Source organism: Galleria mellonella, unplaced genomic scaffold (assembly GCF_026898425.1).
Source record: "Galleria mellonella isolate WM207_F2 unplaced genomic scaffold, CSIRO_AGI_GalMel_v1 utg87, whole genome shotgun sequence".
In the NCBI taxonomy this organism is placed as follows: domain Eukaryota; kingdom Metazoa; phylum Arthropoda; class Insecta; order Lepidoptera; family Pyralidae; genus Galleria; species Galleria mellonella.
The window spans coordinates 1,643,424-1,663,612 of record NW_026442166.1 but is presented as its reverse complement, the minus strand read 5'-3'; the positions used below and the strand labels follow the sequence as shown (position 1 = coordinate 1,663,612).

General features: G+C 33.6%; 1 protein-coding gene across 1 annotated transcript in view; it reads right to left on the bottom strand.

The window, feature by feature from the left end:
* Window positions 1-3,022: 3,022 nt before the first annotated feature.
* LOC113509348 (uncharacterized) overlaps window positions 3,023-20,189 on the bottom strand; it is a 32,228-nt gene continuing 15,061 nt past the window's right edge. The window contains exons 2-7 of the mRNA XM_052902117.1: window positions 12,632-13,073; window positions 9,236-9,379; window positions 8,311-8,406; window positions 7,059-7,171; window positions 4,760-4,872; window positions 3,023-4,191 (exon numbers count right to left, since the gene is read on the bottom strand). Coding sequence (XP_052758077.1) covers window positions 3,629-4,191; window positions 4,760-4,872; window positions 7,059-7,171; window positions 8,311-8,406; window positions 9,236-9,379; window positions 12,632-12,757 — 1,155 coding nt within the window. The 5' untranslated portion in view covers window positions 12,758-13,073 and the 3' untranslated portion in view covers window positions 3,023-3,628. The remainder of the gene's footprint in view (window positions 4,192-4,759; window positions 4,873-7,058; window positions 7,172-8,310; window positions 8,407-9,235; window positions 9,380-12,631; window positions 13,074-20,189) is intronic.

Below are 20,189 nucleotides of genomic sequence, written 5' to 3'. Positions count from 1 at the left end.
ATCCTATCTATGTATATAGGTATCTATATATATATCTATCTATCTATCTACTAGAGTTTCCATTCACTGTATCGTACACTTTAATCGAAATAAATCTAATCGATTATTGATATCTTATAATACTTACTAGATATTTTTTAGAGGCGATAATTGTTTGATAACCCTGAATCAAAGAGTAAATGATAAAAATCACGTAAGTTCATGATCCAATTAATTCCCGTCGCTTATAAAACATACATCTAAATGAACAAATTAAAAGTGAAAAACCTTCCTTATTTTAGAAAATTATACGTCTGGCCACGTACATTTTATTTTTTAAAATAATAAATAAGTTTTCTTTAGAATGATCTTTTGAATTAATCTGTTGAAGTTATAATGTGAGATTAGACGATTATAATCGAATAGAAATCGATTTGCTAAAAGCGGAAACCCTATTACTGCTTTAGCAAAAGATAGTGATGTAACCTTCTACTCAAAAGAAAAGCGATTTGAATAAAGTTGCTACAGTCTTAAAAAGTTTTGATTTGTAGAAAGTATTTAGCAAAAACTTAACATAAAACAAAATTTTAAAGATGTTAGTAAATGCGTCCTTTTTAACTATTTTAATGAAACTTTTCTTAAGATTACATAAATTGTATAGAGATATGTCGTAATATCAAATATTTATAGCGGAGATATTATTTGAAATGACATAAAATATTTATTTGCTTTCAATAGTCATTTAACATAATGAAAGTCATGTGACAGAACTTTTGGCATGTATTTAATTGTCTCAAAATAGTAGACTTGTAAGTTTAATACAATAATTAAATATGGATATGGTATTTATGACAGTGATTATTTAGAACATTTACAATTTTAAGTTTATTGTAAACTGTATCAATGTCGCAATTAGCTGTCAATTTTCAAAAGTAATTTAATATTTTTCAATGTTCCTAATTTATAATTCAAAGAATGCTCTAATTGAGAACTAAAACGCTTTTAACTAATAGAAGAGTAAAATTAAAAAAGTATCCATCAACCTTAACACATTGTAATATGAAAAATTTTGAGCATATGAACTTCAGCAGAAGATTATAACTACAGTTCAACCAATATTAATAAAATTTTATAGATTTCTATTGTACGCTAAAACTTATATTTTAACTAAATAGGATAATTTTTATTCAAATAAGGAAAATGAACCCGACAGGTTGCGGTAAAGAACAAAACAACGTTTATCAAGTCAGACAGTTTTTTTTTCATAAAAAAAAACCGTTAATTGAACATTTTTCTTACTTTAAATGTCGATATTGAAAATATTTTGTAATCCCTAGTAACCACTGATAAACTGACAACCTTCATATTGACAACTAATGATGCTTTAGTATTGCCATAGTATTATTTTGATCTTTGGTTACCATTAATTTTTAAGCAAATAAAATAAGTTAAAAATTTACGAATTAATTATAATATTTTATACTTATATTACTGTAGTAATAACTTAAACTATAGTATTTTATTTTTGAGAATGAGAGCATAGACTATCTATAATTTAGTACACTGTATTACTGACTAAACAGGTATTTATAAAATTTGTGCTATTTGTGTAATAGTACAAATTTTACACAATTAAACAAGGATCAATTGGGGGAAAAGGGATTGTTAGTAATAGAGACTGAGAATCCCATTGCTAGCAATATACCCAACCAGATCGACCTCCTCGCGGTTCCCCCTGGAAACTATCATGGTTAATTCCTGATGAATTCAGAATGATGGGCTAATTGGCCTGTTTTCATTCTCATCTATCATCCTCCACTGGTGCTCCGCCAGCGTATCCCGTTAGCGCAGGCGGAGTTACCATTCCATTTTCACCCATCAAAAATAAAAAAAAATACCGTGAAAGTATGACGTCACAAGTCTATTAGAGTTGTGGGTATGCTTGTTGTGCCTGTGGCAAAAATGTACCTACATTTCCTAAAAGGGTAGATGGTTAATTAAATCTAATAATTCACATACATACTATCTTGCATAAATTAAGAATAACATCCACGGTTTTATACGCTATTTAGGAATCATAGATACTCTTTATTGTTTTCTCCAAAAGATCATCATCATCATCATCACCATATCAGCCGCCACTCACTAACCGTCCACTGCTAAATATAGGCCTCCCCCATAGACTACACCACCCAATGGTAAACTGCCATAAGGAACGGCCTCGTTCCTGATTAGGAGGATTTTGACATTAGTCGTCACGCTTGTCAGGCGGGATAGCAACCGTACTTAGGCTTTGGTGATGTTTTAAGAGGGACGCTGCTGCCCATCCTTCTACCAGTAAGTTCCCTTAGTTCCCTTTTACGGCACCCACGGGAAGAGCAGGGGAGGCCCATCCTACGCCGGGACCACACGGCAATACGGTATTTAGGAATATACCTTTTATAATAATTTTAATGCCGAATATATGTCTATATGACAATAATTTCTGAACTTATTTTCATTCTTTTTGCAATGGATAGTATTTATTTATGGTATAAATAAATACTATCTATTGCATTAAATTAATGGCGTGAATTTATAGGGTACAAAGGAATAACACCTGAGTCCTTAGGAATGGCAACGCATGGGGGGTATCATGAGTGAAACAGTATTCTCTGTTATGTACATGGTACTGCTCATGTCTATAGGCGACGGTTACCACTTTCCATCGGGTGGGCCGTCAGCTTGTTTGCAATTCTAAGTTGTATAAAAAAAAATTTTGTTATAGTTGAAGTAATTATTTTGCCTTTCTAAAAAATATTATTTTGACATCTCTTAGTCTTTTTTAGACCTCCCATATTAATTTTTCTTATATTTGGATATATCTATTTCAGACATCGTTTATTTATAATTTTATCATATAAGTAAAAAAATTCGAAAAAAGGTAAGATTGTAGCTATATACATTTGGGGTTTTTGAAAAATAAGTAGGCATACAAAATAATATTTAATTTTATTATCAAAATTATTTAAAAAGTAGTGACTCCAATTTCAATTTCATAAAAATATAATTTTATAATGATACACCTTTGGTTATTAGGTAACTATCTACAAATAGAATTTAATTTTTACATTTATTAAAGCCAGTTAAATATAATTCTATGGCTTTATAGGAGTCTAGAATAATTAGTTCTAGAAAAAAAATACAAACTTTTTTATTACAATAATAATTTTAAAACATACAGTGCCACAAGTATTTTTAAATTGATTGTAAGGATCAAAGGTTTTATTTTATGTAATAAATTATATTATTTATTTTTTATATTAGACATAGGATAGTCCTATTATAAAATTTCTTAATCTTGCATTTTCAAATATTTATTGAATTTTGCATTATTTATTTTTGATATATTTCGTCGATTTTTGCACATATATTTTTATCTACTTACATCTACATGATGTTTTTAAACTATTAAACAAATTTACATTGATTTAACGCTTTTCATTTGCACAAATTCAGTATCAAAATTCTACTTTTATTGTAATCCCTCAGCATATTATATTGCTGACATAGATTAAGAATATTGTCTTTCTACTCTTATGGCATATGCACGCATGATCTTATTTTACCAGCAAAAGGAATCACATTCCAAATTTAAAAAAATACTCCATTACAACGCAACATCTTTATATTTTCCTAGATCATCAGATTCATTGCCAACGGACGTGTGACTATTTCTGAGTCCATAAAACACTCTCTCCCTCGATCCGCTGAAGCGGTACGGTTCATGTCTTAATAAGTTAACACCATACGCCGCATCTTCTCTCTTATAATCCGGATAAAACCTCGGGTCGTATTCCGGAGGGTACATTCTATGCTCATAAGGATATGGTCTATAATATGGATAAGCCATTTCACTCTTGCAATCCATTCTGTCTTCGTAGACCTCATATTTGGACGGGTATTCATCATTATTAAAAGCTCCGACTATTGAATGGCGGCGTTTGTAAGGGTTGTCGTAAGGGCCGGATCTAGGGCCTACCCAAGTGCCATACATTTGGGGCACAGGGTATGACTTAGGGTAGCCTCTAAGGCTGGCTGCGTATTGTCTCTCAGCGAGGTGTTGCCAGTAAGCCGGAGGTGGTTGCTGAACCATCATTGGTGGGTATCCCATATTCACTGACTGACGACTCGCAAGATGGCGCCGGAGATCAGGCATTGAGCCTGATTTGCCTAAAAGAAGAAATTATTATTCGTAATTATTAAGAACTGATTAATTTAACATTTAAATTTAGAATGCATAATAATCTAGAAACCTAATTTAAGATCAACTATTTAGGTATTAATATTAATCATACAATAGTTTATGAGTATAATTATGTCTATATTAAGTCTACTACCGTTCTATCATATTACCGTTATTTACACACCCACCGTTAGAGTGTTGAACCAATTTACAAAAAAAAAAGCTTAATTACAAAAGCGCAAAGAATAAATGTGAAATATTCATATGTGATGCGCCATCAAATACATTTGCGGGCTAAGTCCGTCAGAGGTGTTATTTCTCTGTACCCTGTAAATTCACGCCATATCCCACCCTTCAAACTGAAACACAGCCATGCAAACACAACTGCTTCACAGTAGAAACACGAAATGGACAAAGGTCCCAAGCAAGTGACTTTTTTTACAAAATCTCACTCTGGTGGTCAACTCAAAAATACTTAATAAATTTTAAAAATTCTTTCACTTATAGAAAGCTGCATTATCAATTCTATCTAATGGATAAATTAATAGAATCAACCTGAATCAGGCATGAATCCATCGTTGGTGAATGCTGTCTGCACGTCAGGGACAAAGTGGCTCGCGTCGAACTCGCTACCACTCACCGCGGCGCCGTTGTTGTACCCCGTTTTCCTATAAATAATCAAATAATAATTAATAAAACACAACAAAATATGGTATGTATAGTACAATATATACTGTGGCAGATAAAAACTAATGTTTTTACCTTTAACTTTGTCGACATGACGTTAAATGATCGGTATAAAAAGTAGCCAATGCACTCCAAAAGCTACTTGTATACCAAACACAGGTACAGAGGCATAATACCTATTAAGGTATTCCTGAGGATTACCTCAGGAATGGCAATGCATGAAAGGTATGATGGGTGACACAGTATACTCTATTATGTCTAGTGTACTATTCATGTATATAGGCGACGGTTACCACATTCCGTCAGCTTGTTTGCCATTCTAAGTTCATAAAAAACATTCCGGCTAACATTGGTTGAGTTGTTAAGTTTCCAAGAGTTAATAAACAAACTCATTGTTACATTTTGTTGTTGAGAGAAGCAAGGCATAGTGAAAACGTTATTTGGTGAATAGGAACGTACGGATTTATGCATGAATTATGTCATAGAAAGATCTGATCTTAGACTGCTATTTATCTTTGACGTTTATTTTGTTTTGCACCTTTTTGCACAGACATACTGTGATTTTTTCCTTTAGTCCCTTACTACAGAATTTTAAGGTTTAAAAGAAATGGTGTCAAAATATATACTTACTACGTATAATCTAAGATACAAGATATTACATGGATTTATCTAGGAATAGATCGTATATAAAATGGTCCTTCGAACCGGATAGTATCACTAATAAGACTTACACCATACATTATTTTTAAAACATTCTTTTACATGGACTATTAATGCAATAATTAGAAGTAATGTTTGCATACGAGTACAATGTAATGTTAATAATTATTATTCAATACTATATCTGATAGATATATATTATTAATGGGACTAAATTATCGAGGGATGAGCAGCAGCGTCCCTCTTAAAACATCATCAATAACCTTACCGGCCCGCTTGCCAAGCGTGGCAACTACTGGTAAGACCTCCCTTATGGAGGAAGCCTATGTTCAGCAGTAGACACTTCACTGCTGATGTGATAACGATGGTGATAGTGTCTGATAATATATTATATAAAAATCTCAATAATAATAGTCATACCAGTCAATTTAGCTGAACTAATATTATACTATTACGTGCTTTCTAAACGTATACGAAAACTTATACACGTTATGAAGCTTCTGCGTAACGGCGCGAGCAAGAATGTTTTATTACTTGTATACAAAAGCATAGCTCAATCACTGTTGATGTACTGCATCACAGTGTGGGGCGGTGCATCAAAATCATATATGATTGCACTTGAAAGGGCACAAAGATCTGTCTTAAAAGTAATGTTTAGGAAACCAATTCGTTTTCCCACCTATCTTTTGTATCAGGAGGCTGCTGTTCTGACAGTGCGTCAACTTTATATACTTAAAGTAGTAATGATGCACCACAAATCTCCTCTCCTCCCGCAAAAACCTTCGGACCAGAGAAAGCGCAAAATAATCATCCCTCGCATTAATACTGCATTTGCAAAGCGCTTTAGTTATTATTTGTGCCCATTTATATATAAAAAACTTAATAATCTCTGCAAACTGGATGGTCTTAACAATGCGGAAGCTAAACATAGGATACAAGGATATTTACAAAATCTTGATTACGATGCCACAGAATTAATATTATATACCATTTATTGATATTCGTATATAGTAGTGTATGTCTTTAGTATATTTAATTGTATGTATTTATTTATGTAATATTAGAGTATTTACATAATTTTCTGTTTTATGCGCATGTCTTCACGAAGCACTTCATTTTAACTTGTTGCTTTCGTAAAACTGGCTTAGTATTTTAATTTAATTTATATTTGTAAACCACCGTGTCTTGGTAATCTCATATGGACTCCCGCGATACAGGTTCTCCTAGTGCGGGGTCCAATGTACTCGCTGTTGTAATTTTTTTTTGTATTTAATAAATAAATAAAAAATAAATAAATAAATAAATAACTATGTAATGAGGGTTGAGCGCTGTTGTCTAAGATACAGGTTTTGTAACCTAGTTCAGACACAGATGTTTAGGCTGATCCAAATGTATAAATGAATTCGTATCTACTTTTACTGTAATTTCCAGTGCTGAGTTTGTTACAATCATGGTTATGCAATAAAGTTATTATTATTATATAAAATATAAGTTCTAGTCGCAATACCTGGCTTCCCTCAGCGCATATGCAGACTGCACCAAAACGACACCACATACAATAGCGGGCAATCTCGCCACGTAACAAGCCAGCTCGGCGCCACCGTATACACCTTGAAGACCCTGAAATATTAAGGTATTTTAATAAGAGATTGGAACTACCAGTTGGATTTGAAAGTTCTTTTTTTTTTTATACAACTTAGAATGGCAAATAAGCTGACGGTCCACTTGATGGAAAGAAGTAACCGTCGCCTATAGACATGAGCAGTACCATGGAAATAACAGAATATACTGTTTCACCCATGATATCCCCCATGCGTTACCATTCCTGAGGACTTAGATGTTATTCCTCTGTACCCTGTAAATTCACGCCATATCCCACCCTTCAAACCGAAACACAGCCATGCAAACACAACTGATTTACGGTTTAAACACGAATGGGACAGAGGTATCCAAGCAAATGACTTTTGTACAAAGTCTCCCTCTGGTACTTTTTGTATTTAACATTTAATTTCTTGAAGATGGTTATAGGCTTTTCAACATCACGATACGACTAAAGCCGCGGTATGGTGATGATTATAATGATACAGCCGTTAACTATCCACTGCAGAACATAGGACCCCATAAGAGCGGTTTTACCAGTAATTGCTACGCTTTGCACGCGGGATGGCAACCGCAGTTAGGCTTTGGTGATATTTTAAGAGGGACACTGCTGCCCATCCATCGACCATTAAGTTCCCTTAGTTGCCTCTTACGACACCCACGGGAAAGGAAGGATTGGCTCATCGAGCGAAGTGAGACATCGACGGTCTGCTACTGCGGCGATAGACAAGAACTTTTACTTTTACTCTATATATATATATATATATATATATATATATATATATATATATATATATATATATATATATATATATATACCGGTGTGTTCCTGCACCCATAAACGTTTATACATGCAAAAAGGGAAAGGCGCAAACAACAACTATTAAAATATAAAGTAAACTTACCCAATGAGGGGGAGAAGGGCTTGTTAGTAATGCGGATTATCAGTTCCATTGCTAATAATATACCCTAACAGGTCGACCTCCCCGTGGTCTCCCCTGGAAACCATCGTGCTGAATTCCAAATGTATTCATCACGATGGGCTAACAGACCTGCCTTTTCATCCTCACCTATCATCTATCACTGGTGCCCCGCCAGCGTACACCGTTAGCGCAGGCGGGGTTACCATTCCATTATCATCCATTAAAAAAAAAACTTACCCAATGACTAATGGACATATAGAAGACTAGAGCACATTCTGGAATTAATACCAAAATTACCGCAATCAGCCACGCCAACAGGTATCTGTTGTTCTTCTGTAACCGAAAAATAAATACACAATTTAATTTAACATTCTAAACGTACCCCGTAATATATAACGTAATGGCCATAATTAAATTGCGTTCCATAAAAAATCCATTACAATATCGGAACTAAGATATTCGGCAAAAGTTATTATTCATAACTGTTTAATTATTAAACAAGTGGCAAACAGTGGCCGCTCCAAATGAAACTGTGTTCCACAAAAAAACGGGCCGCAATTGTGACAAAATCAGTTAAGTTAATTTATAAACTCAACTGCCAAACCGATTTTGATAAAACTTCTATGGGACCACAATCTGTAAGTATATCTTTTCTGATGAAAAAAGATTTTTTCAAATCGATTTACAATTGATGGAGTTATGAGAATAACAAACATTAAAGTAAAAACATAAAACCGAATTGTGAATCTTCTCTTTTTGAAGTCTGTTGGAAATGAAAAACTATTTATTGATTTTTTTTATACAACTTAGAATGGCAAACAAACTGACGGCCCACCTGATGGAAAGTGTTAACCGTCGCCTATAGACATGAGCAGTACCATGGACATAACAGAATATACTGTTTCGCCATCCATCAAAATAACCGATTTTATCACAATTGATGTCGATTTTTTTGTGAGATACAATCTTTAATTATGTAAATACATTTTTGCTAAGAATTTTCTTTTCTAAATTTTCAGTAGCAGATACCAATTTTGTAGTATTTTAGATAATTATTTTTGATAATTGACAACAAACACCCTACATGGTGGTTTTTGTGTCAATGTTAATATACAAATACCTATTATATGTACTTAAATAAATTACTTGTGTATCTACTTACCGAGATAAGTCCGTGCACGAGTATGACGGTGGCCGATATGACGATGCAGTAGCACACCATCAGCAGTGCGGAGGGTATTGGTAGCCCGCTCTGAGATTCTACCACCCACACTATCTCATAGATTAGAGCTATCGCGTACGCCACCTGCAAATAATTGTGCATTGAAGTTTAAATAAATAAAGTAAATAAATAAGGCTACCTAAATATATGTATATACTTTTAAATTTAACCTGATTTAACACCTGATGGTAACCACTTACCATCAGGTGGGCCGTATGCTTGTTTGCCACCTCAGTGGTATAAAAAACAAATTATAATTATTTTAAGCTCTCAATAGTTTTTATGTGATATATGCTTATTTATTTATAAATTCATATTTTATGATATTGACTATCAGACAAGAACGGCTAACAGATTTTGTTGCTAAAGTATTGTAAATGATTTATTTATTTAAGACGCACCAACAGTAGGTTAATAAATAAATAAATTATAATTTTTGACAATTAGATTATATTAATTTAATTATAGTGTAAATTGGTAAAAATACAGAATAGATAGGTATTGTTGTAGTGGATTCGATCGATCGATAAAAACCACTGAATGAATTTAAATGAAATTTAGTACACGTAGAAGCTATACTCTAACTTAACATATCGTCATAGTCGTAGAATACTGACGGATCTGACAAAGATTACATATAAAGATCCGTCAGTGTTCTACGACTATTTATTTATTTATGCTTTATTGACCACATTACAAAAAAAACATGTCTGGTACAAAAGGCGGACTTAATACTATATAGCATTCTCTCCCAGTCAACCTTTGGCTAAACAGAAATTTTAATATGCGGTGAAAAAAATTACAACACATACAATAGAGATTATATAAATATACATACATGAATATATTAAACAAATATTACATAAATATACAAATATGTAATAAAAATACATATATACAAATATAAATATACATATAAAAATATACCTACATACTTATAGATTATATACGACTATGACGATATCGTCATAATGTTCTATATAGAACATTTTATATACTCACATACGAGGATAAGACCGTGAAATACAGCTAATATTAAAAACATGAAACATTTGAGAGAATGTATGGATGGATATTTGTTACTTTTTCGTACAAGAAACTATTTTTTTTTTTTACTCAACAAGTAAACAGTTCATTTGATGGGAAGTGGTTACCGTGGTCCATGAACACTTGCAACACAAAGAAGTTGCTTGTGCGTGAATTAGAATGAAATTTGGAACAAGGATAGATTATATCCTAACTTAACACATAGGATACTTTATATATTAATTAATACGGGCGAAGTCGCAGGATACAGTTAGCATTATACAGGTGATAGTAAGTTTGTTTATTTGTTATCTTTCGGTGCTTTATCAACCTGACCACTCGTCATAAATTTTAGTATATACGTAGCATTCGGGATAGAAACGGATAAAGACTTTTTTTTATATTTTATTCCTGGACAAAGTCTCAAGTGGAAACTAGTAAATAATAAATGAATACATTCGAACATAGCCAAATGCTATATTAATCTAAACTATTGGATTTAGATTTATCACCATAAAATGTATGTCCTTCTTTTTTATTCGAACTCCATAAATAGTTCACGTGTATCGCTCGCCATAAGTTATAATAGCAAACATACCTAAGTTCACTCTCACCGGCGAGCCCAGTTTCATTCTAATGACATAACTGCGTGTGGTTTGACCTTAAAATCTGTCCAGTGTTAATTGAGCCCTACAGTTTTTAGTGTTAACTGGAACGAAAAAGGGAATGCAGCTCTTGTCAATCTGGACACATGACATTTCTGAACATGAGCTCTTTTTAAGTAATTAGCGTTAGTTATTTTACATTGGTTTGTAAACTACAAATATTATTTCACAAAAGTTGAATTTCTCAATTGGATTGTATTTTTTTTTTGTATACGAATATATAAGTGTTTGTATAAGCTTACTTGCTTTTATTAATTTAAAAATTTACTCTTATATTATATTCCAGTTATTTCCAAATTGATTGTAAATGAAAACGAAATTTTTGTTTATATTTTTATTGTGTGTATAACAAAAACATAGTGAGTTCATTAATTTCCCTTCACATGTATATGTAATGTAGAAATAAATAAATAAAAAAAGAAAACATGTTTTAAAAATAATAAAATTAAATTATTTCTTTAAAACCGTTTGCAATATTATTTTAAGCGTCTATAACTATTAACCGTTTAGATCATTATAACTTCGTTAGTGAGAAACTAATTATAAAAATAATTATTTAATATGCAGTAATTAAAAAATAATAAAGATCAATTATAGTTAGTAATGTTTCAAATTTTGAATAATTTATACCTATAATGAACTTGTTCTTTAAATAAATAACATCATCCTCATCATATCAACCGTTGATTGTCCACTGTTGAACATAAACCTCCCCCATAAGGGCTGGGCTTTGCCAGTAGTTGCCACGCTTGGCAGGCTGGTTGGCAACTACAGTTAAGATTTTGTGATGTTTTAAGAATATATATTTTCAAATAAATATATAAAGTAATTTTTATTCCTTTTATAAAGACTGACTATTCAGTAAAAATATTTTATCTTCAAATTTAATTGCTATGGATCAAAACAATTAAAACAACTGGTCAGGTGGCCAGTAAGCCTGTTTCAACTGCCTGCCGGTTGTCCTTGCTTTTGCAAAGGTGCATATATGTACCTACATGTGGATAAAAAATAGCTTTAGACCAGCAGATTAATCTCTTTATTAAGAAATTTACGATCTCGTCTTAATTGTAAAGTTATGTTATTGCTTCGCAATGACTTTCATCGTGTATAAATTTACATGGGACTTAAACAGGAATAAAATTTACATTGGATTAAAAAAAAAAGCAATATCAGACAGATATTACATATCAGATAGATTTTTTTCTTTTATTAAGAATCTAAAACTGGTAAAGATTTTTCTTTCGTAAAAATTAAATGAACTATACAGCATAGAGAAGGACATAGCTTACTTTTTATACTAGTCAGTATTTTTATATTTCAGTTACGCAGACAAAGTCGCGGGTCAAAAATAGTATATTATACAAAGAGATTCTACACAGACAAAACCGCGAAATATAGCTTGTAGAAAGAAATGCTTCTCCAATGATATTTGTAAAAATACTTATATTTTTTTTTTATATCACAAAGGTGGCAAACAAGCATACAGCCGGTCTGACGGTAAACGGTCACTGTAGCCTATAGACGCTTGCAACACTAGCGATGTCAGTAAGTACGTGTAACATAGTGTAAGTACTTTGTTTCACTGAATTTATTAAGAAACATGTTTATTATTTGTACAAGCCACCAAAAATATAAATATACATACCAACGCATATGCCGCTATGAATCCAGATGCAGCGGTAACACTGCAGCAGAATAATCTGCTCACAGCCGGTTTCATCCGCATCTTAGGCGCTGTTTCCACGTCACTTAGCTCGTTGCTCGTAGACATTTTACCATTTAATTCTGCTAGCTCCTAGACTATAATCTTCGTTGCATCACTGACTTTTATAATTGTAAATAGTATTAAATTCATTCGAGTATTAAATCCATCTTTTGAATAGTGTTTGAATGCATTTCTTTCGCACCATACTTTAGTCTGTTAGTTAGTTATCTTGTCTTTAATTGGCAATTGTTTTAATTGTTATATCTTATTGTTTTTAAATTATAACATATTTATTTTAAGCGTAAAATAAATTGTTATACTTCATCTTCTTGTAACAAAAGTAGAGTCTAAGTCTTCTTGAATTTTGATTTCTTCCAAAGGCCTGAAAAGAAATATTTTCATAATCAATATTTATTAGAAAATATTTTTAAAATGTAATCCTATGAATATTATGAAAAGGATGAAATTAACGATGAGTGGATAGATGGTTGGATGTTTATTAGTCTTTTACGCAAAAACTACTAAATGAATTTGAATGTTTGGTACACGTAAGTAGGTAGGTTCTATCCTAACTTAACATAGAGGATACTTTATGTACTTATTGATTCACGCGGGTAAAACTGCAGGATACAGATACCTTTATAATAAAAAATCCGGAATGATAAGTTAAGCTGTAAGTCAGCATAAATAGTATTGTAAAATAATCTTCTTCAGATAAAAAATTAATTGTAACTTTAATGTGCATGATATTTATAATGATAGGTATAAATAAAAACTCAGATCTAAAATAATTTTATTTTTGCAATATTTTATAAATTTTCATAATCTTGTAATTATTATGGAAAAAAAGATTTTAATATGTAATACTGTATCTCCCTGAAACACTAACTTTTATTTTTTTATATCCAATAAAGAAAACAATCTTTAGTTTAGTTAACGTAAATTGTACCTACTTAAAGTTTTAAAAAAATTCGTTATAATGCCAAAAAATTTTATACTGCAATTTTATAGTATATTTTATTATATTAAAAGAATTAAGTACCCATAAATCGATAGTGTTCGATCGACCTTGTCCTTTATTGTAAACCGCAGAGAATAAAATTTTACGTTATTTAACTGTTATTTGATAATGAATTGAATAAAATGACTATGTATAAGTAAATGAAGGTTCAGTAATTTAATAATATAAATATTCTAGTCTTTAAAAGACCCATTCTTAATAGCAAAGTTAGTATGAGTCGTTTGGCATAGAAGTAAACTACATCTGTTTCAAATAGGGATCGTCAAAATCGGTTTACAATTTTTTTTATCTATTGCTTCTGTCACTATGTTTTAATGCGACAACCTTCATATCTTTGTTATATTGACTATCTTATACATTTACTGAGTTTTTCTTTTATAGTGAAATTGTTAATTTACGTACGCACAATAAAAAAAAATCATGACGAAAAAGATTATTTTTTAAATTTGTGAAAAAGTTAGCAAATTTCCATATCCTTTCTCGTGGTTATCCGTATTAGACGATTAAAGGAACTTATGGTCAAGGGTTTTTTTTAATGGGTGATAATGGAATAGTAACCCTGCTCGCGCTATCGGTACGAGTATATGCTGGCGGGGCACCAGTGAGGGACGATAGGTGATGAAAAAGGCAGGTCAGTTGACCCATCGTGTCGAATTCCACTAGAATTAACCACGATGGTTTCAGGGAGAACCGCGTGGAGGGCGACCTAATAGGGTATATTGTCAGCAATGGGTTAGTGAGACCCCATTACTAACAATCCCTTTCCCCCCTATGGTCGAGGGATGGACAGCAGCGTCCCCAAAGGTTTAATTGCCAACCCGCCTGCCAAGCGTAGCAACTATTGGCAAAACTTAATCAAATCTGAGGGAGGCCTATGTCCAGCAGTAGACGGATAATGGCTGAGATTATGATGATTCCATTTTATGTCAATTTCACATTTATAATACTAGTAAGGATATATGGTATCTATGAAGGCATCTAACAATTTTTTTAACAGCTTTATTTGGCGTTATAAAAAAGTTTGAAGTACTAAACAATTAGATACATAGACAATCATGATGAAATCATGTCTTTGGCTACGGAGTCATATAAAAGCAACAAAAAAATAATACGCATGAAATATAGAGTATAAATTCGTGTAAATGTACTTTATAACAGTGGCAATGACCCACATTCTCATATTAGCTAACAGTATCAACGATCACACTAAATACTTTAGTACATTTAATTACTACATTACAAAGTAATAAATAATTCGCAAATAGGAAAATAAAAATTGTGAACAAAGCGTTTTTTTTTTTCAATGAATAACAACGAAATGGTATACGCTGGCGAGGCACTAGTGAGGGATGATAGGTGAAGATGAAAGCAGGTCAGTTAGCCCATCGTGACGAATACACTGGAATTAACGCGATGGTTTCCAGGGCCAGACCATGTAGAGGTCGATCTGCTTGGGTGTATTGCTAGCAATAGGCCTGGTAGTCCGCGTTACTAACAATTCCTTTCCCCTTGATCATAGGGTTATCGGTAATATAACAACCATGACAGTACGACCGTGTTGTAATTAATAGTTTTTACTTCTTTTAATAAATTTCGCATTGCTCGACTAGTTTTGGATTCGATAGGATAATTAGGACATCCACAAATTTAATACGTAAAGTCAATGTAAATTATATAATAATTACAATACAGTATAACACATAATGCCGTGTACGTCTCTGCATAGAATAGGCCATCCCTTCCTTTCGCGTGGGTGTCGTAAGAGGCGACTAAGGGTACTTAATGTTCGTGGGATGGACAGCAGCCTCTTAAAACATCACCAAAGTCTAAAGTCCCCCAATAAGAGAAGGCCTGTGTTCGGCAGGGAACAGTTAAAAGCTAAAATGTCGATGTGTTTGGAGGGAAAAGGATTGTTAGTAATGGGCTCTAATAGTCCCATTACTGGCAATATACCCTCTCAGGTTGACCTCCACGCGATTTCCCCTGGAAACCATCATGTTTAATTCTTGTCGAATTCATCGTGGTGGGCCAACTAACCTGCATTCATTCTCACCTATCATCTTCCACTGGTGCCTGGTCGGTGTATACCAATAGCGCGGGCGGGGTTACCAATCCATTTTCACCCATGAAAAAAACATGTCGATGCCCACAGCCACTTTCTACCATCGTACGGCTCGCCATCGACAGGGAGTTCATCCTCATGTCCTACTCCTCTCCTCCTCCTGTCCTACTCCTCTTAAGGAAAGGAGATAGCAAACTAACCCCCGGCAGAAGTACAGTCGAATACGGTAGAGGGCTCCAGGCCCCCCTATAAATAATATGTTAATAATAATATGTCAAAGTCTATGGTCAAATAGAGAATAAATTAATTAGCTGATGCCCACAGCCATTTTCTACCATCGTACGGCTCGCCATCGACAGGGAATTCATCCTCATGTCCTACAGCCTCAATGGTCGCGTACTGCGCGGTTTCAGAGATGTTTCCTCCCACGAACACACAGGTTGTGGAATGAGCTCCCTGCCGAGGTTTTCCCAAGAGACTACAGCATGGGGTTCTTCAAAAGGGGGGTAAAGAGGTTTCTTCAGGGTCGGCAAAGCACGCGTAATACCTCTGGTATTGCAGGTATTCATAGGCGACGGTAACCACTTACCATCAGGTGGGCCGTATGCTTGTTTGCCACCTCAGTGGTATAAAAAAAAAATAATAGATACTGTAGAGAATGGATAATTTTATTTGAACTATTGACATAGTTTATTTTTTATAGAGGTCATTCAAATAATTTGTCTCGTATTATTCGAAACTCAAATACGTAATTGAATTTAAAATACCATTTTTGTACATGTCATAGGTATTTGTGACGATTAAAATTGCTATTTTTCTTTACGGAATGAAGGTAATGGTGATAACAGTGGATTAAGAATAGTTATATTCTTGTCATTTTACTCTTATCCCACTGCTGGGCATGGGTTTCCACACATTATAGGGAGAAATAAAAAAATACTAAAATAGGGTTTCTCCCATAAGAAGAATAGAATAAATAATGTTATACAAAAGCTTACTAGCAAGGCGGCTTAGTATAAAATATTATTTTCTACTATTCTTCTTTTATATATTTTTTTACAACACAGAGGGCAAACGAGCATGCGGCTCACCTGATGGTAAGTGACTACCACCGCCCATGATCGCCCACAACACCAACGGCATTGAAGGTATGCTGCCGGCCTTTTAAAAAGGAATATGCTCTTTTCTTAAAGGTTACGTTATATTCTGCTTTATGCTCGTAAGCATCTCATATATAGTGTTAAGTCCGCCATATACATTTTCTAGGTGTATTAAAGTTTAATAAATTAATAAATAAATATAGTCAAACGTCATTGGAATGAAATGGAGTGTCACTTTGTATTCTCATTCCATCATATGGAAAATAATGCTTATCTGTGGAGGGAGGGTTTACTAGCAATGAGATGTAGCGGACTCATTGCTAGCAACACCAAGTCAGGTCGATCTCGTGGTCCACCTTGAAATCTATCGATCTGAATTTGTTACAATGTACCACTGTAACGAATGACCCTTCTCCTCACCTTTCGTCTGTCACTAGTACCCCGCCAGCTTATACCAAAAAGGCCGGCAGCACACCTGCAATGCCGTTGGTGTTGTGGGTGATCATGGGCGGCGGTAGTCACTTACCATCAGGTGAGCTGTATGCTCGTTTGCCCTCTGTGTTGTAAAAAAAATGTAAATTGGACTCTCTTTTTCGTGCTAAGCCTCTCATGCATATACTAGCTGCTCAACGTATACCAATAAAGACGGCGAGATTACCATTCCATTTTCATTTTATCAAAAAAAAAAAAAACTAAATACTAAGAACACTGCTTATCTACATAATATTCATATGTAGAGTGTTGTCGAGGTCATTGATCGTTTAGGTACATACAACAAATTAAGTTGATGTAGGTAGCAAGTTGGCAACAACGTAATTGCATACAATACAATTCCCAGCATTGAAAAAGTTATGGATACTCTCATGGGATTGTGGCAAACAACTTAGCTTGTCTTATATTAGTTCAATGTAACTATTAATCGACATACGGAAATGAGTATACGCATATAAAATCGGAGAACGTTCGTATTCTCAATTCATATATTCTACTATGAAAATTGCGGGAAAAACGGAAGGAGATTGTTAATAATGGAGCCCTATTGCTGACAATACACTCTAACAAGGGGGAAAGGGATTGTACGTAATGGAGACTGAGAATCCTATTGCTAGCAATATACCCAATCAGGTCGACCTCCTCGCGGTTCCCCCTGGAAACTATCATGGTTAATTCCTGATGAATTCATCATGATGGGCTAACTGACCTGTTTTCATTCTCATCTATCACCCTTCACTGGTGCCCCGCCAGCGTATCCCAATAGCGCAGGCGGGGCCACCATACCATTTTCATCCATAAAAAAAAATACACTCTAACAGAGGGTCCACCACGAAATGAAATTCCGAATTTTCGGGCTCAATTTCGTGTTTTTGTTTGTACCGAAATCAGCCCAGTAAATGGAGCTTAACATTTCGTTTGTCATAAATCCTATCATAAAAGTTCAAAGGAACGATATTTTAGCATTGTTAATATTTTTAAACGGTACATATCATGTAATTATACGAGTAGCATCAAATTTTTGTTTCGTTCGGATCCGAAATTTCGGAAAACATTTCATAACATTTCAGGTCTCTCTGACCTTGAAAACTATCGTGGTTTTTTTTTTGATGGGTGAAAGCACCAGTGAAGGGTGATCGATGAGAATGAAAACAGGCCAGTTAGCCCATCATGACGAATTCACAAGGAATGATAGTTTCCAGGGAGAACCGCGAGGAGGTCGACCTGGCTGGGTATATTGCTAGCAATGGGATTCTTAGTCTCTGTCACTTACAATCCCTTTCCCCCCAAACTATCGTGGTTAATTCTTATTGATTCATCACAATACGTCGACTAACCTGATTTTATCCTTATCTATCATCCCTCAGTGATGCCCTGCCAGCGTATACCGATAGCGCAGAAGTGACCATTCCATTTTCATCTTTAAAAAAAAATCTCTAATAGAAGCACATTTCAAAATTCGAACAAGTTATGACATATTTCCAAGTATTTTTACTTTCATTTAGAGATGGTTTCTGTGATATTTTCAACAAAACTTTATTACCGTTTTATAAAAAAGCCAAATAATAAAAGTTATATTAAAACAGAGTTTAATATAATCATCGTCATCGTCATCTCGGTCATTGTCTGTCCACAGCTGAATAAAGGTCTCCCCCATAAACTGTTATAAGGAACGGAAATATAATACTATGTTATAATATTATTACTTAATAATACATACGTAACTTAAGTACGTAACATATATATGTAATCGTCTCCTTGTTACTTAAAACCTTGACCCATAGAGTAAAGACGTTATCTATATAATGATTAGCTGCAATGATTAATACTTATGCATTCCTATTGTACCTCCACTCGAACTCTGTCATTGATCCGAAGTGAAGATAAGATTTCGTCTGACTGTACGATTGTTTATTACATGTAAACAATTTTTAATATATTCTACACAATTATTATACACATATGTCCGTGCAAATAAATTTTTCATTTTAACTTTAGATTGAGAAATAATATAATGCAATTTTACTGATTTCTTGCAATTAAAATAATTTAATTTAATAGCAGATAATAAAATTTTATATATGTTATATATAAATACGTAAAAAATCTAGTCTATCTATTATATACACACCTAACATCTATCTGCTATAAATATCAAGAACAAGTACTTAAAAATAATAATACTTAATAATTTAATAATTACTTATTAATTAGGTATTATTTTAATGTAATTATCTAATCACATAGTTATTTTGTCGCCAGAGTGCCAGCCAAGCACCTAGGTGTCTACTTGGGTACCTGGCACTCAGGCGTGAAGCATTGGGATTTTTAATAGTGAGGATTACTATTCATTCATTTATCCTCCATTGCCAGCAATATTTCCTCTCAGGTCGACCTCCATGCAGTCTCACTAGTGCCATGCCTAATGAATTTATCACAATGGGCTAACAGGCCTGACTTCATCATCCTATATCAACAATCGCTGGTATATTGCCAGTGTAGACTCACAGTGTTACCTTTGAATTACTATTAATGATTATATATTGAAGATATTAGTCCCTATCTCTAGCAATATACTGGCAGGTCGACCTCCACGCTGTTCTTCCTGAAAATCCTACTAGTCAATTAGACCTGATTTAATTTTCACTGTTTCATCCTCCACTCGGTGCCCCATCATATTATTAACAAAGAAGGGTGCACCCTTAGATTATATAGATAGAGCATGGAGTCAAAAACGGGTCCATTTTCTGTCAGCTAATTGTCAAATTAGCTGACTCGTTTTTTTTATCAGTGTTCTATATATTTACGCACATAATGTATCTT